The sequence below is a fragment of the Propithecus coquereli genome, unplaced genomic scaffold (genome assembly GCF_000956105.1).
Source record: "Propithecus coquereli isolate 6110/MARCELLA unplaced genomic scaffold, Pcoq_1.0 Scaffold3, whole genome shotgun sequence".
Taxonomy (NCBI): Eukaryota; Metazoa; Chordata; class Mammalia; order Primates; family Indriidae; genus Propithecus; species Propithecus coquereli.
Window position 1 is genome coordinate 13,972,188 of NW_012148618.1, and position 23,264 is coordinate 13,995,451.

The following is a 23,264-nucleotide window of genomic DNA, read 5'->3' on the forward strand; positions in this document are numbered from 1 at the left end:
GATCCTTCCGCCTCAACCTCCCGAGTAGGTAGGACTATAGGTGTGCACCATTGTGCCCGGCTTAAATTCTATAATTCTTTCTATATTCGGCTAAAACTTATCTCCTCTAATACCAATCTGGCTTCATTAAGAATCTTTTCCTCTTGATACTTCTATAGCATTAATGGTATATTCCATACATTATTATACTTTATGTTATAGTATCTTGAGTTTTATGTTCATAACTATATTGTAAATTACTCATGACCAAAAAAGAGAGGTATGTGCTACCTCTTTTAAATTTCTCACAGTATTTTAGTACCATGCTGGGGAAATAGTAGATGTCTAAAAGGTGACTTGAAATAAAGGAAAAATTGTGTGAGATTAAGAGTCCAAAAATATGTACTCATATCTTAAAATTTTATTTTCTCTCTACTCCAAGATCCTTCTTTTCTTGGCGATGTAAATACTGCTGCATCTGAGCACAAGGGCTGGATCTGTTATCGCTAAAGCACTAAAGTCAGGTAACAAGGGAAAGCAGCATGTGCACATTTATGGTAGAGGTGAAAGGAGTTTAAGGGGTGAGAAAAGATGAGAAAAGAAGGCAAATGTACATTGTCTCACAATGTTTGCTCTACCCATAGAAAAATGGTATAGTGCTGGTATTGAAAGCTGGGGGTCAATTCTTCTGCTTGGGAATTTATTGGTGCAGTTTGATCTGAATAAACATTGGACACTGTGCACAATACAAGCCAGGCCCTGGTAGGGATACAAAGAAGATGAACATGCAGTTCTTACCCTTGCTGAGTTTACTGTTTAGTGATTCAGGGTGCTGGCAGGTATACATGCACACATATGGGAGAGAATATATTAGGGCAGGCTTCATGGAGGTGTTATTTAAACTGGTACTGAAAGAAGAGGTGGATTTTTACAGAGCTGTAACTTAAGGGAGATAGGAAAGCTGAAGAAAGTTTTTTGGAGTAGTTTCTAAGTATAAACATAAAAAGGGAAGGGGGGTATACTTCTATTTATAGCTTGCTTTATTCTCAGAAAAAAAGTGGTTTATAGAAATACTGTAAACCACTGCCCTCTGATTTTAATACACTACTAGCAGCTTTATGATGCCACCTCCTTCTTTGCCTCTTTCTTTTTAAAATAAGAGACAGGGTCTTGCTCTGTTGCCTGGGCTGGAGTGCAGTGGTGTGATCATAGCTCACTATAGTCTTGAACTCCCGGGCTCAAGCAATCCTCCCTCCTCAGCCTCCTGAGTAGCTGGGACTACTGGCATGTGCCACTACACCTGGCTAATTTAAAAAAATTGTTTTGTAGAGATGGGGGTCTCACTATTTTGTCCAGGCTGGTCTCGAACTCCTGGCCTCAAGCAATCCTCCCACCTTGGCCTCCCAAAGTGCTGGAATTACAGGCGTGAGCCACCACACCCAGCCCTCTTCTGCCTTTTGATAGGCATGCACCAGCTGAAGGGAGATTCTCTAAAGAGGAGATAGGAGTTTCTAGCAATTTAAGAGGCAAAGGACAGCCACTCCAAGGAAAAAACAATTGTGTGAAAAATATGATTTCTGGCAAAGACCTAATAGAAATATGCTGAGTGAGAATGAAGATGGCAAACTAGAAAGCATGCTCAGCAAACCAACTACTTTAGGAAACACAATTTGTGGATGGGGGTAAAAGGATTAAGTAGTAAAACCAACCTGACCACGGTGCTTTTTTGCTTCAAACAGTTTAGTAAGGCAGGATCTGTGCACCACCTGTATGTGAAGCCAAGAGAAAAAGCCAATAGATTACCCAGCTTCAGCATATTTGGAATGAGCCATTCTCTCCAATTATTTCTGTCCTTTCTGTGTTCCCCTTATATATTTACCTTACATCTGGCCCCTTTTCTATTCCCTTTTTTCCTCCCTTTCTTTTTTGTGTCTACATATTTTTTCCCTCTCTTATTAATTTCTTTTTTTTGTTGTTCTTAAAAGAAAAACAGAAACCAGTCTAAGTATTTAAAGGAGAGGGAATTTCCCAGGCAGTGGCAATAAAAGTGATAGAGGGGTTGAGAAGCCAACCATGAGACATAAAGGCAAGGGGGCCTAAAGATTACCAGTGCCCCAGGCTGGAAGAATAAAAGGAACCAATGATATTATTGGAGCCCAGGGTCTAGGGTCACCAGCAGGATACTGGAGCCAGAGAAGAGCTGCAACCACTGCCAGAGATGCCCTGCAAGGCAGAGAGAGGTGGCTTGAATACTCAGGCTGGGCTTTTCTTCCCAGCCTCCAAATCCTGCCAGTGCCTCCCACTGGCTGAACCTAGGCAGAAGCCAGCTGATTATGGAGTGAGAGCCTGCAGGGGTCAGTTCCCTACAATACAGAGCAGAGACAGATGAGGTAAGACTATGAGGAAAGCAGGCCAGGAATGGTACAAAAGGCAAGGACTTTGTTTCAAAGTTTGAATTTTTAATACTTCATTAAACTAGGATAACAAGTTCAAATCTTACCTACTCCAAGAATATAAAAGCAAAATTAGTGCAACCTACCATGATTGTACTCAACACAAAGCATAATATTGGTTTTTTAAAAACAATTCATTTTGATCACACTACAGATCAGAATACCACATGAGAAATGAGGAAGCAAAGAAAAGAATCTAACACAGAGAACCTAACACACAAGAAGGGCGGCAGGAGACAGAGGCCAACATTCACATAAATCCTGACCTGGGTATGAAGAGAAAAAGATTAAAGAAAAAGGAAAAAGAAAAAGACAGAAAAGCATGGAAACTAAAGGAAATCTGGGGGGGAAATCAGGTAAGAGTAACACAGTGAGAAGTGATTATAAAAATGATGGAAAATGGTGCAGGCAAAGATAGGGTAAGGAGATTAGAGGTTAGGAAGGTTGACAATGAACAGGAGGGTCAGTATATAATGGTGCAGAAAGTTTTTCTGAAAGAAAGACACATTTCTCTCTGCGAAGTTTAACTGATATATCTTTGCTCTACCAAATTACCTTCCTTCTCTCCTCAGTCACCCTCCTGAGATGCATGCTACCATGCAGATGTGCTCCTATTGTGGACACAGCTGCAATGTGGATTCTTTTTGAGACTCTATGTCCGCTGGCAACATTCTCTCCCCCACCCTGACCCCCATTTAAAACTGGGATGAGAAACCAGCTATGCGGAAAATAAGTAAAATGAATGGTTGTAATGGCAAAGCAAGCAGAAATTCTAGCTGCCTACGGCTGCTGGTTTTATCCCCACACCTTAAGTACATGAATATGAATTAGGAATCTCCTATACTCTTGCTCCCCTTCAGTCAATGCTAATCAATCTAAAAGCTTAGCAAGTAATTGTAATTTAAAATTTACAAACTGTATAATAACCCAACAATGACATTTTACTCCACAGTACCTCTGGAGCAAGGGCCTTACAGTATCCCAATACTCCTGGAAGAGCAGGAACAAATTTGTAGGTAAAGACAGATAGCTACAGAGTGCACTGTACTCTCCTTCTGTGGAATCTGCAAGAGAATAAAAACACATTTAATAAGCTCATTATTCTTACCTGGTCAATCTGTTTGAATAGAGTTTCTTCACCATTTATGTTCATTTCTATAATCTTTATATATGGAGTATATTTTGTACTCTATAAAACCATGGGTGGCAAATAATCCACAATGATCCTTTTAAAACATAAATCTGATAGAGTCACTCTCCTGATCAGATGGCTCCAATGTCTAACCATTACACTTAGTATAAAATACAAAGTCCTTATCACAGCCCGAAGGCCCTACATGATCTGCCCCTGCCTGCGTCTTGGACCTCATCTACTGCTGCCCTCCTCGTTCATTAGGCTTCAGCCTTACTCACGTCTTTGCTGTTCTTTGACTACACCAAGCAAAGCCTTTGGATTTATTATTTCTTCTGTGTAAGCATACTCTTCCTTGAGCTCAATGCCATCTATGTAGCTCTTTGTTCAATGTCTCCTCACAGAGAAATCTCCCATGACTACCTATCTCAAAGAGCTCCCCACTTTGTCCCCAGTACTCTCTATTCCCATGACCTGCTTTATTTTTCTTAGCAGTATTTATCACTATGACATTATATTGTTAACATATATATTTATCTGTTTGTTTATGTTTGGTCTCCTCCCAATAAAGGAATTTTATTTTATTCACTGCTGTACTGTAGCACTTACTAGATAGATAAATACGTGATTCTTGTGTGTGTGCAAACAGCACATCTGTACTGGCAACTACTTGGAAAGTGGCATCCTATTTTATATTAAGGACATTAAATATGAAATGTCTGATTTCAAATCAAAAGTGCAGTTTATTATATCTCAAACAAGAAACAGTACAATTAGTCAAAGTATGCGCCTAAACTATCGACACAGTTTTGCCATCTTAACAGCTTGTTTATGCCAGCAGTGAAGAAGCCTAGAGAGCAAGTAACGATGAAATCTCGAAAGGCATTTTCCATAGCTTGTTGAGAATTGAATAATTTTCCTTCCAAGAAGTGGCCCAAAGCCTGGAAGATGTGGTAGTCAGTTGCTGCAAGGTTTGGTGAATATGGTGGATGACAGAGAGTTTCTAAGTCCAGTCTCTGTATAATAGTTTGAGCAGTATTGTTTGTACAACATGTGTTTGAGCTTTTGTCTTGCAAGAGCATTGGCCTGTCTCTATTGATCTATCTTGGCTGCTTAATTGCAAGCATCCTCATCATTTCATCCAGTTGGTTGCATCAGATATTTGCTGTAATTGGTGGACCACGTTTCATGAAGTTTTAGTGAATAATACCAGTGCTGGACCACCAGACACCATTAGTTTTTTTGATGAATATTTGGTTTTGGACTGTTTTGGCACTTGATCTTTATCCAACCATTGTGCCGAACACTTGCAATCGTCAACAAGAATCCATTTTTCATCACACGTAACAATACAGTATAGAAATGATTCGCCTTCATGTCATGACAGCAAAGAAAGGCAAGCTTCTAGACAATTTCTCTTCTGATGCTCATTTAATTCACGCAGATTTATCCAGCTTCTTTACATTGCCCACTTGTTTAAAATGGTCCAATATTGTTGGAATAGTAATGTCAAACCTTGCTGCTAATTCATGCATAGGCTGAGATGGATTCGCTTCCACTATAGCTTTCAGCTCATCATTATCCACCTTGGTCTGTGGTTGCCCACGTGGCTCATTTTCAAGATTAAAATCACCAGAAGGGAACTTCTCAAACCATGGATGTACTGTGTGTTCATTAGTTCCCAAACACTTCATTGATATTTCGAGCTCTCTGTAGTGCATTGGTTCCATGATGGAACTCATACTGGAAAATAACCTGAATTTTTGATCTATCCATGGTTTCACAAAAATTGCTCTAAAAAAAAATTTGAAGGATAACCATAAGCCAAAAAATGTGTTTGAAAGATTTAGGATGTACCTTCACAATAAACATAAAACAAGAAGTGTCAAAACAAGAACTGTAAGAGATACCAACTGTCAAACTTAGTACTTAAGGAAATCGGACATTTCATACTTAATAACCTAAATAGATTAATAGAACCATGACAAATCTAGATCACATAAACCCTACTGAGCTGAGTTCAAGATAAAGAAGCTGACAGCCAGTAAAGGTAACCTGGTCAGTTTATTCTATAAAGGACAAAAGAAAGAATCTCTGAGTAATTTTGATGACTCTTCCAAAATCATACAAATGTTCTGATTTTTACCCATACAAAGCTACCAGGAAGCTTCCTCTACTTAGGTCTAGATTTATAGGCAAGTAAATGAGAAAGAAAATAAACCTGGTGCTTAAATTTATATGACCTTGGTTGGTTCCAGTGGCCTTTACCAGCATCATTTTAATTCCTTAATATAGTCAAATATGTTCAAAATTCAAATAACCAAGCATACAATGAAGTCTTCCTCCTACTTACACAAACAGTTCTCTTCCCTAAAGACAACCATTTCTAATTATAGTACAGTATAGTTTCTAATTATTTGTATATCCTATCCAATTATATTCTGCATGCAGGCCTTTTATAAGCTCAAGCACATAAACTATACATAGGCAGGAGCCAAGAGTAGGTCTTGCAGATTATAAGGCTTATCTGATTTTTGACCTCACCTTTAACCTACACCAGGGCAGGGGAACACGTTTGGCGTGAACACAGATGAAAGAGGTGGGGAGTGGAGAAGTGGTTTTGCCTGCTCTAACTTTGTATTCTTGATCTTAAAGGTAAAAACAAAAAAAGTTTCCCATTTTCTACTCTGTGATTTCATTTTCCTACTTACTGGTAAGTAGTTCTTCAGGTGGAGTTACCCCAAGTAAATAATGGAAAAACAACGCAGCACAGCGAAGGAAAGGGGTGATGCCATTCTTCAAGGAGACCCACAAATACCAGCCAGGAATACTACACCCAATGAAGCTAAGAGACAATAATTCCAGAACAGAACAGAATACTTATCAGACTAAAACCACCAGATTTTTAAAACATCCCCTTTCAAAAATATAAACATTTTAAATGATTTACTATCCATGTAATTTTTAAACATTTAAAACACAATATTTAACTAGCTAATAGCTCCAGTGTTTAAATCTCCTAAAGAAAATCACAAATCTTGCATCTTTGACTATGTAGATATTTTTCTTTTTTTATATTGTCTTGTGAACCTACCAAATGATCAAATCAAGTGCAGATTTCTTTGTATTTGAGTAGACAGGTATCTACTGAGTAGGACACTCATTCATTCACTTGAGACAGGGTATCATTCTGTTGCTCGGGCTAGAGTGCAGAGGTATCATCATAGCTCACTACAACCTTAAACCCTTGGGCTCAAGCTATCCTCTTGCCTCAGCCTCCAGAGTAACTAGGACTATAGGCACATCACCATGCCCAACTAATTTTTAAATTCGTTTGTAGGGACAAGGTCTTACTATGTTGCTCAGGCTAGTCTCAAACTCCTCAGTCTTCCAAAGTGCTAGGATTATAGGCATGAGCCACTGCACTTGGTCCACTATGTAGATTTCTAAGGCAAAACTACTCTCTTCATGTCCTTAGGTGGAGATCAAAAATAAAGCAAAACAAAAATAAAAAGGCAACCAAAAAATCTACTTTAAAGAAACTTCACTCTTTAAGAAAAAAAGTATACTCTCCAACATAAAACTTAAAGCTTACTAAAACTTTCATGTTTTTTTTGAGATTAAAAACCTTTGTAATGAAATGTGGAAAAGAAAAATTTATCAATAACTAACCACAGCAACTGATTTAGCTGAAAAAAATTCATACTTCCCTGATGTTTGTATTAAAATTGACTGGTGATTTATAGGGCTGTGGAATTACTCTGTATGATACTGTAATGGTACAGCACAAAGAGTGAAACCTGAAGTAAACTATGGATTTTAATTAATAATAACATACCAAGATTGGTCCAACACTCATGACAAACGTACCACCCTGATGCAAAATGTTAATAATAGAGGAAACTGGTTGCGGGGAGGGAGCATTTTCTGCTCAATTTTTCTATAAACCTCAAGTGGCTCTAAAAAAGAAAGTCTATTAACTTAAAAAAATAAAAAGGCTGATGAGTAAGATGAAAATGAGGGGAACTTAGCAGCAGATGAAGTTCAGCAGAGCACTCCTATTTACACATATATTTATTATTATTAGTTATGTGTATATGTATAATGTATGTAATTATATATTATACAAAAATATATGTACATATTATATGTATGTTATGTACACATTAAAATATAAATGTCAATACATTTCACACATTACTTACAACAGCCTTAAAATTGTGTAATTAAAGTGCATTGAACACATCAACTATATGGGTCATTATAAAAGGATAAACCTATTTTCTACATTTATTTAAATTCTAATTATTGTCAATTTTAAAAATTCTATCATCCTTTGCCTATGTTCCAAAATCAGTTTATAAGAGTAGAGATGTGTCAAATTTGTTTTAGACTCAGAAACAAATAAGTGTGTAGCTGTAATTCCAACCTACTACCTTTTACTTCAAGGTAAAATCATCAAATTAAGTTTTCTTCACTGGAAGCCTACCCTGTAGCAAACAAAGTCACATGCTAAAAGCCCTTAATTGATTTTTTAAAATTGGAGTTAAAATGATTCAAAAGTTATACTGCCAAAGAACTGAACAAGATGTGGAATTATTAAAACAATAGCAGATTGGACTAATGGACTGCTACTCACCCACTTGTATATTGAGAAATTTCTGCAAAGAAAGAAGATGCAGAACGAGCCTCTTCACTGTCTTCTTGAACCTGAGCAAGGGGGAGGCCTAAAAAAGAAATTCTGCAAGATGAATTTATGTATTTACTTTTCAGTTTACAAATTACAACTCAATTTCATGGTTCCAAGATAATGAACAATGTTAATACAACTGAAGTTCTTTCCCTTGTTCTCAATCTAAATAGTTGATTTTTTTTTTTTTTTTTTTGACAAAGTCTCACTGTGTTGCCTGGGCTAGAGTGCCGTGGCGTCAGCCTAGCTCACAGCAACCTCTAACTCCTGGGCTCAAGCAATCCTTCTGCCTCAGCCTCCCGAGTAGCTGAGACTACAGGCATGCGCCACCATGCCCGGCTAATTTTTTCTACATATTTTTAGTTGTCCGGTTAATTTCTTTCTATTTTTAGTAGAGACGGGGTCTCGCTCTTGCTCAGGCTAGTCTCGAACTCCTGAGCTCAAACAATCCACCTGCCTCGGCCTCCCAGAGTGCTAGGATTACAGGTGTGAGCCACCACGCCCGGCCTCTTTTTTTTTTTTTTTTTTTTTGAGACAGGGCCTTGCTGCGTTGCCCGGGTTAAGGTTCAGTGCCATCACTATAGCTCACTGCAACCTCAAACTCCTGGGCTCAAGCAATGTTTCTGCCTCAGACTCCTGAATAGCTGGGGCTCCAGGCCCATACCAGCTAATTTTTCTATTTTTTGTAGAGATGGGTCTCGCTCTTGGTTAGGCTGGTCTTGAATTCCTGGCCTCAAGCAATCCTCCTGCCTCAGCCTCCCAAAGTGCTAGGATTACAGGCGTGAGCCACCGTGCCCCGCCAATAGTTGATTCTAAATATTAAAATTGTTAGGTAAACTTTGTTTACCTGTACATAGGCTGAAGAAGCAAATAGGGAAGAATCACTAAACATGCATGTTTAATATTTACTTGCCAAACATGCATGTTTAATATTTACTTCATTATAATATGACCAGAGTAATAAATTAGTGGTCATCTTTCTGTTCTGGGTTCCTAGGAAACAGCCAGCAGGTAGAAATTCAACCTCTAGAAATAGGGAAGTTGGTGGCTGTACTGCCTTCATGTTCAGAGTCCCATAAAAAGAACTTTGTGAGGGCATTTTCCTCCACTGACCTATCCTTGACAAGGACCGTCCTAAACCTTTCTAACAATTGCCAACTCTGCCACTTACAGTAAGACTCTGGTAAGCCACTTAAGTGGCTTATTATTGTAGTATTATTGTATTAAAATGGAGATAAAAATGCCTACTTTGCAGTTTGCTGTGAGGGATGGTTATAGCACATTTGAATAGTGCTCTATTGTTTTAAAAATGCTTTTGTTTATGCATTAATTTATCTGAAAGGTCACAATTAAAATTGCCCTGAGTAATTTTATCTTATCTAGAATGAATATTGCTATTCCTCTTCATTCTCCAAATAAGATCTCTTTAGGAAATATGTTTTAAAAAATGGAAGAAAGCATATCACAGGTTCATATTGATTTTTTCAATTCAAATGTTAGAGTTCAATATTTGCATATGATTTTTTTTTTTTTTGGTTCAAGGTAAATTTTACATGTCATGAAATGGGCAAATATTAAGTTCTCCAACTGATGAGTTTGCAAATGCATACACCCATGAAATAAGATATTTTTAATCAATAAACTTTATTTTAGAGCAATTTAGGTTTACAGTAAAATTGAGCAGAGAGTACAGAGGGTTCTCATATACCCTCTGTTCCTATAAATGTACAACTTCCCCCACTATCAACATCCAGCACTGGAGTAGTACATTTGTTATAATCAACTGCCATATCATTATCACCCCAAATCCATAGTTTGCATTAGGACTCATTCTTGGTGTTGTACATTCTATGGGTTTGGACAAATGTACAATGACATGTATGCACCATTGCAGAATTGTACAGAACGTTTCACTGTCTTAAAAATCCTCTGTGCTATGCCTATTCATCCCTCTCCCAGCCCCTGACGACCACTTATCTTTTTACTGTCTTCATAGTTTTGCCTTCTCCAGAGTGTCATATAGTTGGATTCATATTGTATGTAGCCTTTTCAGATTGCCTTCATTCAGTTAGTAACAGGCATTTAAGTTTTTTCTTTATCTTTTCATGGCTTGATAGCTCATTTCTTTTTAATACTTAATAATATTTCATTGTCTGGATATACCATGATTTATTTATCCATTCACCTATTTTTTTTTTTTTTTTGAGACAGAGTCTCACTTTGTTGCCCGGGCTACAGTGAGTGCCGTGGCGTCAGCCTAGCTCACAGCAACCTCATACTCCTGGGCTCAAGCAATCCTACTGCCTCAGCCTCCCAAGTAGGTGGGACTACAGGCATGTGCCACCATGCCCGGCTAATTTTTTTTCTATATATTTTTAGCTGTCCAATTAATTTCTTTCTTTTTTGGTAGAGACGGGGTCTCACTCTTGCTCAGGCTGGTCTCGAACTCCTGAGCTCAAACAATCCGCCCACCTCGGCCTCCCAGAGTGCTAGGATTACAGGCGTGAGCCACCGCACCCGGCCTATCCATTCACCTATTAAAGGTCATCTTGGCTGCTTCCAAGTTTTCACAATTATGAATTATGGCAATTAGGAATAAGGCTGTATCCTTGTACAAGTTTTTGTGTGGACATATGTTTTCAATTCATTTGAGTAGATACCAAGGAGCATGACTGCTGGTAAGAATATATTTAGTTTTGTAAGAAATTGCCAAACTGTTTTCCAAAGTCACTCTACTGTTTTGCACTCCCATCAACAAAAAATAAGAGTTCCTGTTGCTCCGCACTGCAAGCACTTGGTGTTGTCAGTGTTTTGAATTTTGGCCATTCTAATAGGTATGTAGTGGCATGTCATTGTTGTTGTAATTTGCAATTCCCTAATGACACATAGATGTTGAACATCTTTCCATATGATCACTTGCTATCTGTATATCTTCTTAGGGGAGGTGTCTGTTTGTGTCCTCTGTGTGTCCTTTGTGACTAACTGACTTACTTTACTTATTTATTTATTTATTTTTGAGACAGGGTCTCACTCTTTTGCCTGGGCTAGAGTGCAGCGGCATCATCATAGCTCAATGCAAGCTCAAACTCCTGAACTCAAAGGATCCTCCTGCCTCAGACTCCCAAGTAGCTGGGACCATAGGTATGTGCCGTCACACCACCACACCTGGCTGATTTTTCTATTTTTTGTAGAGATAGGGTTTCCCTGTGTTGCTCAGACTGGTCTTGATCTCCTGGCCTCAAGCAATCCTCCTGCCTCAGCCTCCCAAAGTGCTAGGATTACAGGTATGAGCCACCATACCTGACCTTTTGCTCATTTTTTAACTGGGTTATTTGTTTTCTTATTGTTGAATGTTAAGAGTTCTTTCTATATTTTGGATAATAATCCTTATTTATCAGGTGTCTTTTGCAAACACCTTCTCCCAGTCTCTGGCTTATCTTCTCATTTTCTTCACATTGTCTTTTGCAGAGCAGAAGTTTTTAATTTTAATGAAATCCAGCTTATCAATTATTTCTCTCACGGATTATGCCTTTGGTCTTACATCTAAAAAGTCACCACCATATGCAAGGTCATCTAGGTTTTCTGCCATATTATCATGTAAGAGTTTCAATTTTTGTGAAGGGTGTTAAGGTCCGTGTCTAGATTCATTTTCTTGCATGAGGATATCCAGTTATTCCAGCACCATTTGTTGAAAAGTCTATCTTTGTTCCATTGTATTGTCTTTGCTCCTTTGACTTTATTTATGTGGGTCTACTTATAGGGTCTCTACTCTGTTCCACTGATCTATTTGTCTATTCTTTTGTCAACAAGACACTATTTTTATTATTGTAGCTTTATATTAGTCTTGAGGTTGGGTAGCGTCGGCCCTCTGACGTTATTCTTGTTTAATACGGAGTTGGCCATTCTGCGTCTTTTGCCTCTCCTATGAGCCTTAGAATCAGTTTGCTGATATCCACAAAATAACTTGCTGGGATTTTTATTTAACTTTTCTGATTTTACTCTTATGTCTCATCCTTCTTATACTGAAAATCTTGATTCTCAATAACATTAATATAATTATTTACAGTCTTTGGTTTATCCTAAAAACTATGTAAAATAATTTCAAAATAACCATACTAGTTACCACTAGTATCACTAATATAAATTCAATTTAGGTTTTTTTTTTTTGGTGAGGGAGGGAGGTCTTCTGTTGTCTGAATATATCCCACTGGGAAGTACAGTTGAAATATTTTGTTTTAAAGTCACTTGAAGTAATCGGTTTCTTGATATGCTTGATATAGTTTCATTGGTTGTTTTTTCAATTTTTAAAAATTATTTTCCCCCATTTTTTTTTTTTAGTTAAGCAAAACATTTATACTATTCTAAAATCAAAACTATATTTAAAAAGCACATTCATTAGAAGTAACTATTTTTAGTTTTTGGTTTAAACATAAGCAAATACGAATGTATGTAAACATATATACATATAGGATACCTTATACAAAAGAGCTATAAATTGAGAATTTGTAGTCTTCCTGCATCTCTGCAGAGCAACTGAAAATTAGAGAATCAAATAGTTTTAGCTAATTATCCCTTTCACATCTTATTTTACCTTTCCCTGTTTAAAGAGCATCCATAAAAAAAAGATGACTAATCATTCAAAACATATAACATAGAACTAGAAATTCAATACCCAGATGAAAGCTTTACCTGTGTCTATTGTGAGGAGTATTTGAAGCATGTGTGCCATGGTGATCAAATGGAAGAGATAAAGGTGGTTGTAGGAAGAACTAACTGATGAAGGCTGCAGATCAACAGCGTCATCCCAATACAAGGATGGGAATGCTAACACAGCACCTACCTATGAGAGAAAAATGGATATCATGGGTAACAACAAAAGACCGATACAAATTAATCTCACAACTAAATGCGAAGGGCACCAGATGGTGCACTGTGTTTGTGAGTTTTTTTAAATAACCACTATATTTTTCCTACTTATTCAATAGAATATCTTGGAGTATAATGTATCATAAATGGAGGACAAAGGTCATCACCAAATAGGTGATCCCTTTGCTGGGTCTACTTATTCTAGGTCTAGGTAGTGGTTCTCAACAGCATAGTTCAGAAGATTCAATAATATAATCATTGGGGAGCTCTTAAAATAACACTGACACACAGGTCCCACCTCAGTCCAACCAAATCAGAATCTTTGGGAGTAGGACACAGTTTCCTATATTCTTTTCAAAGTTCCCCAGGACAGTCCAAAAGACAGTCAGGGTTGACAATCACTGGGCAGAGGCCTAGATGAGGGATGGGATGCCATAAACTCCATGCTCCCTGCCCCACCACTGCTTTCTCTACAGAACTTTGTGTGAAGAAATTAGATCATCACAGGAATGGAAAAGCTCTCTAAGAAACTCACAAAACAACTGCCACCCATTCGTAGCTGTTTTGGGGAAGCCTCGACGCATCCGTGGCCTATCCCTATCACCAAATAATTAACACTTATAACTTAAAGACAGCTCAGTGTCATTCACTGCTTCTAAGGTAAAGAAATTTAAAAAAAAGCCCAGTGGAGGTGGAGGAGGAAACATAATAGGAATTAGAAAAACCTTGCTTGTATAGACACCAACTAATATCAACTAAGACAAGATCTATTACAAAGTAATAGATATAAAGTAATACAAAGTAAAAAGTAAATGTGCTTTCATTTTTAAAGTGAATTTGACGGTCTCTGTCAAATCTATACTTATTCGTAAACAAAATGGACAGAAGAGACCAAACTTTATAGGTTCAACACCAATAATGTACAGTCTTGAACAGAGTATGAATTTGAATGAGGAAAAAACACAGAATTGTAAAGTTGAGTGACTTAAAAAATATTCCTGAACACTTACCAAAACATGAAACAGATCTATAGATAGAAGGCATGGTGTATCTTCTGATTTTAGATTAGGAAGAAGAACTGAAACAAACAAACAAAAAGTTTATATAATTTAGTAGATAGAAACATAGTTAAATAAAATGCAACCAAAAAACATCTAAAATGAACATATAACAGGGTTATAAAATACAGAAACTAGTATATCACACCTTTAAGATATGGGAATGATAATGAAAGACAATTTGAACTGAGAAAAGGTTCCTAGAAACTTGGACACAATTTAAGGGTTGAAAGATAAGATGTAGGAGGAAAAGGTAAGTGCAGCTGTCCCCGACCTTTTTGGCACCAGGGACCGGTTTCATGGAAGACAATTTTTCCACGGACAGGGGGTGGGGGGATGGTTTCGGGATGATTCAAGTGCATTACATTTATTGTGCGGTCAAACCTCTCTGCTAATGATAATCTGTATTTGCAGCCGCTCCCCAGTGCTAGCATCACCGCCTCAGCTCCACCTCAGGTCATCAGGCATTAGATTCTCATAAGGACTGCGCAACCTAGACCCCTTGCGTGCGTAGTTTATAGTAGGGTTCGTGCTCCTATGAGAATCTAATGCTACTGCTGATCTGACAGGAGGTGAAGCTTATGTAGTGATGTGAGTGATGAGGCTGTAAATACCGATGAAGCTTCGCTTGCTGGCCAGTGGCTCACCTCCTGCTATGCGGCCTGGTTCCTAACAGTCCACAGACCACTATTTGTCGATGGCCTGGGGGTTGGGGACTGAAGGGTAAGTGAACTAGAACAATGGAAATAGAGATTGTTCAAGAAATACTTCCTGAGTAAGAAGAATTACTTTTATACAATGTTCCCTCTATCACTTTTTGCCCCCAACTGCACATTTCTATATGTTCTATGATACATATATGTGAGCAAATTGGGGGCGGGGAGTAGAGAGAACATGCAAAGCCGGGTGGGTTAGATGAGGATGGAGACGATCCTCCTGAAAAAAATTAGAAAATAGTTTACAGACAGCTCAAAAGCTATCATCTTTCTAATTTGGTCCATCTCTAAGGAAAAGTAATAAATCCAGAAGTCAAGGAAAAAGGGGCAAAGAAGTGAAATCAAGAAGACAACAGAAGTGGTTTTGTATATATAAAAATGAGGGACTGAATTATATCCCAAGAAAGCTATTACTTTTTAAAATGAGGGAGAGAAGACTCTTTTCAGAGTAGATCAATTTCTTATTTTCTTTTTTTTTGAGACAGAGTCTCTCTCTGTTGCCTGGGCTAGAGTGCAGTGGCTTCAGTCTTGCTCACAGCAACCTCAAACTCCTAGGCTCAAGCGATCCTTCTGCCTCGACCTCCCAAGTAGCTGGGACTACAGGTATGCCCCACCGTACATGGCTAATTTCTTTCTATTTTTAGTAGAGACAGGGTCTTACTCTTGTTCAGGCTGGTCTCGAACTCCTGATCTCAAGCAATCCTCCTGCCTTGGCCTCCCAGAGTGCTAGGATTATAGGCGTGAGGCACCACACCCAACTTAGGTAAATTTCTTAACCTAGTTAAAAACAGTTGAAAATAGCTCTGTATTCTGGACTTTCCTTATTTCTTTTGAGCTTTCTATTACTAATTTTAGTTCAAAATCTGAAATACAGACTACTTGAACTACTACATCCAGATACATGTATTACCTCTAATTTTCCTTCCTTCAATCCAAACTATTCACTATCAAATTAACTTCAGAATACCATTGCCAAAACTTTTCAGAAATTCCCTAAAAAATAAAGTTCAAACTTCTCTTTGGGGCATGTAAGAGCCTATATTTTTATCAAAACAACTTCATGCTTCTCTATCTATAGATGCCACTACTCCTATCAAACTTGTCTATTTGAACATACTACACACTTTCCTATCTCCTCAATCTTTGTTCAAATATGTCCTATGCTTGGAATGTTGTCTTTATCTTCTCAACCTGCCTATGATGTGCCCTCCCTTCAAGGTTCAATTCAAATCCTACCCCAGGTTGGAGGAGATAACAGCAGAGCCCCACAGTGATCTCGTCTCAATTTTTGAAGCACATATTTGAGGCACACATGTGACATCTGGCTATTTTATAATGTGTGTTTTTACAGTAGTTCTGCTTCTTTAATTCAATCAAAAGCATTATAATGGCAGGGACTGTATCTTATATCTCATTATATAGTTTATAGACCTAATGCCTTACAAATAAAGATGCTTCTGCTCATAAATTTTCATATGAAAAACTTTCATATATAGGCACAAAGCTACATTACAGAGCAAAAGCACATCAATTCCACCAGTTACTGCTAACTAGAGATTACACACTATCATTTTAGTTTGGGCCATCTAGGATGTTAATCTCCTTGTTTGGTGTTTATTTTGAGGTGTTTTAAACATTATAAACCCCAAATGTGTGGTAAGTGTAAAAGAAGTGAGACTATTTGGAAGTATTAGTAAAACAAGGTACCTAAATTATGACAAATGAAAAGGATATCAAAAAATTAAAAAACAAAAACAGTAATATGCAAATGGAATAAACTGCTCAACAGTAGGAAGAGGTCTTGAGAACAAAGACAGCTTTATGTAACATATGGAAAGTTTTGGGCCTAGGCAACTGAACAACAAAGAGAAAAAAATGAAAAAAGGAAAAACTTTTAAGTGTATGGCTAGGGGAACAGCATCAAAATTAGATTTCTATTAGGATGAGGACCATTCAGGAGATAGCTAGAAGTTAATTTGAAAACATAAAATCTAAGCATGGTAAAAGTTCTAATGAAACTTGGCTTGCAGCCTTGGATGAAGCTGTGGAATCCCCACATCAACAGAGTGAGCAGAAAGCTGCTCAGGAAGAGTTCCCTAAGAAGCTGGTAGGGGACTGACAAGGAGGAAATTTACCTGCCTCAACAGATTTTCAAGGTAAAAAAAGATCTGTTTTGTTGGAAAAAAAATGCCTGCTAGTTCAGCCAGAAGAAGACTATGCCTGGCTTTTAAGGCTTAACAAACCTGAATAACTCTCTTATTTGGTAGAAATATATCTGGGAAGGAAGCTGAAACCCCCCTACCAGTGACATTTTGGACTTATGAACAAATAGATTTACAAATAGCCCTTTTTAAGGCTGACCTGTTGGGTACAGAGGTGCTCTTATACTAGACTTCAAATGCCCAAATAAAAATGCACATAACCAAAATGAAAGCAAAATCATTCTACTGCCATGTAACCGCTTATCCTTTTTATTTTTATATTAATTGAGAATGCCATATGAACTCTTAGTAAATTTCTAGCTTGTGAGAATCTGAGAAAACTAGGTATTATAGTCTGCCTCTCAAAGAAAAGGGCATGGGTCTGAGTTCTGAGAATACCACACTTACAATTTCTATTATTTTACATGACTTTGACTCACCAACAAAATTAAACATATTTTTTAAAATGATCTATTCACATCATTGCTTCCTTTTCTTTTCTTTTTTTTTTTTTGAGACAGAGTCTCATTCTGTTGCCCTGGCTAGAGTGTCATGGCGTCAGGCTAGCTCACAGCAACCTCAAACTCCTGGGCTTAAGCAATCCTACTGCCTCAGCCTCCCGAGTAGCTGGGACTACAGGCATGTGCCACCATGCCTGGCTAATTTTTTCTATATATTTTTAGCTGTCCAATTAATTTCTTTCTATTTTTGGTAGAGACAGGGTCTTGCTCTTGCTCAGGCTGGTCTCGAACTCCTGAGCTCAAACAATCCACCCGCCTCGGCCTCCCAGAATGCTAGGATTACAGGCGTGAGCCACTGCGCCCGGCCCCATTGCTCCCTTTTCTAACCAGATTGGGGATACAATAATGTTAGTAATTGTGGATATTGGCTTAATAACCCAGGTAGGTAGAAGGAACATAAATTGAAAATATTTGGAAAATACCGGATTTTTAAAATAAGATTACAAGTATTACAGGGACAGCTAGGCGTTTTATTTATTTTTGCAAGGCTGCTGTAAGCAGCAATATTTTATTAGTGAGTGCTCAAAATTAGTGCAGTGTGTTGTTCCCTAATGAAATATACACTGCTAGAAATGCAGTGGAAAAAGACATATAAATAATAACATAATAATTTAGAGAAGACTCTACCTGACAGGAGACGAACCAGATGTTTCTGTATCAGAATCTGAGGACAGGTAACCCTCTGTGCGATTGCAAACTGCATTAATGCTTTCAGACCATTATGCTAGAATGTAAGAAAGGGGAAGATAAAAAGATAAGGAAAGATGACAGACCTAAGTCATTCACTGTAAAAACCAATTCTAGTCTGTCAGAATTAGTTGCACACTTGTTATATACTTCACATTTTTGCAAATAATACAATATTCTTAATATCTATAAAAAGTTTTATGACTGAAACTAAATTTCTAGATTTTCTCATGACAAAGAGGTATTACAACTATAATCATTTTAATTCCCATTTAAGTACTCATTTTCCCCAGAGCTGAGCACATTGTAGAGCACAAGTGCCTTGTGCCAGCTGTCAAAAAATAAGAGGGAAATGGCAAGGATGGGGGTGGTCTAGGGAAACCTTCGTTGCCCCTTTGGTCTTCACAGGGATACTGAGCACATTTCTTGAGTATTGTTTTCCACGGTCCCCTACGTTATGAGGCTTAGGCCTGAGGCAGGAGTATAGTCCTCTAGCATTGTCAGGATCTGCCCATCAAGGACAGCTTAGTTTTATTCTTGAATCAGTGTGATGATTTATCTAGAGTTAAGCATTAATACACAATGTTATATGAGGGAGAAAAATATAGAAGACACTAGTATTCTTATTTGCAATAAACAAAGAAAGGAAGAAAAAGTAATCAAGTATCACCTGAAATCTCTGTGTGAATTACATTCAACCTCCTAGATTGAGTGAGCTCTGTAAAGTGCACAACACTGGCCATTCAGTTTCCTGTGAGACTGAAGCAGTTCCATTTTCCCCCCATACAGAATTCTGCTAATTTTTACAAAAAAGGAATTAAAAAAACTTTTTTTTAAGAGACAGGGTCTTACTGTTGTGCAGGCTGGAGTGCAGTGGCTATTCATATGCATAATCATAGCACTCTACAGCCTCAAACTCCTGGCCTTAAGCAATCCTCCTGCCTCAGTCTCCTGCGTAGCTGGGATTACAGGCAGGTACCACCGCACTCAGCTCAAGATTTTTAAAAAACTGATAAATTAACTGTGGAAACAAACAAAGAAAAAAAAGAGTTACATGTACCCTGTTGGAGTATACATACCTGCCTGTTTTGAAGTGCTCCAAACAGCGGTTTTCCTTCATCTCCCAATAGGTTTTCTCAAATAAAGAAAAACATAAAAATAATAAATCCTGTATACTGCTACAATTGTATAATGTACTTATTGTTTATCAAATGTTCTTTAATTATATTTTTGATCAGATGATTTGCACTTTTCCCCTCCATAGTCCCATGTTTTAAGCCTGTGCCAAAATTTTCCAATTTTTGAGTGAGATAATATTAAGCAAACGTACTACGATAAATATTAAAGTCCCTGCAGCAATCTATAAAGAATGCTTGGGAAAAACAAAGCAGCCTGGTTTGTTTTTCCTCATTTTAGAATCTTTTTTATTATAGAGTATGATATTTTAAAAAAAGGATCTCTTTTATGCAAAAAAATTTTAAGTAATTTTTACATATAATCATAACCTATTTTGTTTAAAAATAGTATGTTAAGGCAGATGCAAGTAATTTTATTGCTCTCTTAGGTACAATTTTAAAAGAATTAGAAAAGATTATAGGAAAAAAAAAGATGAAAATACCAAAACTGTGGATTTAGAAATATATTTTGCCTTGTCAAGGGTATTTATTGCTAAATTACTCTTATTTTCACTGATCCCTGGTGGCAGATATATCCATGAAGGCTTATGTCCTATTTTCTTTTTCCATCTTTGAATGGACAGTAATTAAGGACCCTTTGTTTTGATTCCTCAGCTATTATACTATGACGATACATCCTGTACATGTCACACCATTCCCATAGGGAATGAGATAAATTAGCTGCTTATGTACCAAGAATGAAGTAGAACATTATGACTGTTCAATGAAAAAAGCACTATAGTGAACGCAATACTATATTGATCAAATAGAATCCAATTACTTGATCATAGAACCATATATGAAAAGATTCAGTTCTATCTGCACTGAACTTCTCATTTCCTTTCTAATAAACTGTCACTTTTTTAACGTTAAAGGTCTAGTGTTGTAAATCTGCTGCTTCTTGACTATAGTTTACTTCATGCTATCCCTTTAACATATTTTTAACTTATGTTGCATATGGCTACAACTGTACTTAACAAAAGATCTATACAAAAAAATTTTCAGACCAAATGGCATCAGGCCACACTAATATATTGAAATACTACTAATTCTCAAACAAGTAAAATTATTCTGGGCTATCAAGGAAAAAAAGGAATAATTTTTAAAATTAACAATCAATTCTGTTTCATCAAAACCTCCAAACCAGTTTTCCTATAGGCTTTACCAATTGCCTGGATAGTGAAAGCACATGTACTCCAGGTCATCATGGGGATTCGAGGATCTGTTTCATCAGGAGGCACTTTCAGTCCAATTCTATAAATTGTTGTGGCAAAGAGAATGACCATTTCCTTGATGCTATTAGAATATTTAATCCTAAAAATAAAAGAAAAATTCGTATAATGATTTTAGTAAAAGGGACTGCTTACTGAGAAGTCCAGTTAGATTTCTAACAATTTAACAATTAATTCCTTTTGACATAAGTAAAATGCTCTTTGACAAATTAGAGAATAGAGCCTCTGCAGATTTATTCAATAAGGAAAAATGAGAAACGCAGACCTGTATTTCCTAAAGGTAGAAAAATACCCCTTACAAAATGGTAATAACCCATATAACTTCACTTCCTGTTAAAAATGTGGAAAACGATCACAGCTAGAAGGGTTCCAGTCCAAACTAAAGGACAGACTAGACAGGGGAATACTATTCAGAGGAAACAGATGTGACCTAACAAGTTACAGTGTTTGGAAAAGGGACAAAGAAGTACTTTTGTGTTGATGGCAGTGTGTGTGTATGTGTTTGTGCTGTCTGTATGTGTGATATTACCATGTACTTGGAGTGATAATTTCTGATTTTCTGAACTTCCATTTGTAACAAGTATTTTTTTTTTTGAGACAGAGTCTCACTCTTTTGCCTGGGCTAGAGTGCCATGGCATCAGCCTAGCTTACAGCAACCTCAAACTCCTGGGCTCAAGCAATCCTTCTGTCTCAGCCTCCCGAGTAGCTGCGACTACAAGCATGCGCCACCATGCCCGGCTAATTTTTTTTTTCTATATAGTTTTAGTTGTCCGATTAATTTCTTTCTATTTTTAGTAGAGACGGGGTCTCGCTCTTGCTCAGGCTGGTCTCGAACTCCTGAGCTCAAACAATCTGCCCGCCTCAGCCTCCCAGAGAGCTAGGATTACAGGCGTGAGCCACCGCGCCTGGCCTGTAACAAGTATTTGGGATAGATAACATTAACAAGGACCATAACTAGAGAAAGTACGCTAGGTAGGTCATATTCTTGAAATAATAATACCTGATCCAGGTACATTATATTTTTCAAAGTGTCTTCATATTAAATCTCTCTCCAATAACTTTATGAGGTAGGTTAGAAGGCCATGGCCTAATTTTTACATACACAAAAAAAATGGTAGTGGGGTGAGACTTCTCAGAATGTCACGGAACGAGTTAGATGTAATTTTAAATGAGGTCTCTTAAATTCTGGTAGGTTGGACCATATAGAATTGGCATTTTTGTTGGTCAAAAATGGTTATTCAGAGGCATAGTTCACCCTAATAATATATTACTTTAACATCTCAAACCACTTAATTTACTAATGCAAATCAAAGAAACAAGAGAAAGAAACAAGATAAAAACGGGATAAAAACAATTTTACAAATTAAGGGGGGAAGGAAATAAGGAAAGAATGAAGGATTGTTTTCCACTCTTATTTTCAGAACTATTTACAAATTTCTCTTAACTATTGAAATACTTACGAAGACTGAACTCCGAAATTCAGGATGGAATGGAACTCAAAAGTAGAATCTCCCATTCCTTGATTAAACAAGACAGGAATTGTTGGGTTTTCTCCTTATAAATTGAAAAAAAAAAGAAAGAAAGAAAAAGAAAGAAAGAAAAATCATGAATGGGTTTAGTCTGACATACACTTTTCCAGCTTTTTAAAATTATATATGATCATTTTAGAAAACTCAGAATAGGCTAATAAGCAATAAACAATCAACCGAAATTTCTCCAACCAGATAACCACAGTTAACATTTAGGTAATATTCTTCTGTTCTTGTAAGTGTTACATATATAGATTTCTAAAAATACAGTACTGTTCTGCATCTGCTTTTTCACCTAATAAATTATAAATATCTTTCCACATCAGTGATTCTCCCTCTGTATGTCCATGTTTAATGACTGTCTAAGTATTATCTTAGTAAGGCAGCAAATATTAGTGAAGAAGAGTAAAGAATCTGGAGCCAAGCTACTAGGGTTTGAATCCCAGCTCCGCCACTTACTATTATTAAGACCTTGTCTGATACTAAACCTCTCTCTGGCTCCACTTCCTCATCAAATTAGAAATGTTATTCCCCTATATGGGGAATAGGCCAAAATGACAAATTTCTCTATATGGAATGGATTGTTTTTCTCAGCTTGTTTTCAAGACTTTTTTCTTAATCTCTTGTTTTCAGCAGTTTGGTTATGATGTGTCTGAATGTGGTTTTCTTTGTCCATTTGAGGTTCACTGAACTTCTTAAATGTATAAATTTTTCTTCTATAATACCAAATTTGGGAAGTTTTCAGCTGTTATTTCTTCAAATATTTTTTCTGCACCATCTTTTTTCCTTTCTTTTTTGTGAGTTCAATGACACAAATGTTTGATTAAAAAAAATTGTCCCATAGGTTCCTAAGGCTATGTTCTTTTTTTCCCCCTCCATCTCTTTTCTGTTCTTCAGATTAAATAATTTCCACTGATCTAATTTCAAATTCACTAACACCTCCTCATTTCCCATCTATTTATTGAGCCCATGTAGTTTATTTTTATTTCATACAGTATTTTTTCTTTTTTTTTTTTTTTTTTTT

At 37.0% G+C, this 23,264-nt stretch overlaps 1 protein-coding gene across 1 annotated transcript in view; it reads right to left on the bottom strand.

The window, feature by feature from the left end:
* The window catches only part of UBR1 (ubiquitin protein ligase E3 component n-recognin 1), a 129,605-nt gene that overhangs the window by 12,597 nt on the left and 93,744 nt on the right, over positions 1-23,264 (bottom strand). The window contains exons 33-42 of the mRNA XM_012649137.1: positions 22,172-22,265; positions 20,644-20,792; positions 19,383-19,438; positions 18,244-18,340; positions 14,131-14,198; positions 12,944-13,094; positions 8,204-8,291; positions 6,276-6,409; positions 3,388-3,496; positions 1,689-1,745 (exon numbers count right to left, since the gene is read on the bottom strand). Coding sequence (XP_012504591.1) covers positions 1,689-1,745; positions 3,388-3,496; positions 6,276-6,409; positions 8,204-8,291; positions 12,944-13,094; positions 14,131-14,198; positions 18,244-18,340; positions 19,383-19,438; positions 20,644-20,792; positions 22,172-22,265 — 1,003 coding nt within the window. The remainder of the gene's footprint in view (positions 1-1,688; positions 1,746-3,387; positions 3,497-6,275; positions 6,410-8,203; positions 8,292-12,943; positions 13,095-14,130; positions 14,199-18,243; positions 18,341-19,382; positions 19,439-20,643; positions 20,793-22,171; positions 22,266-23,264) is intronic.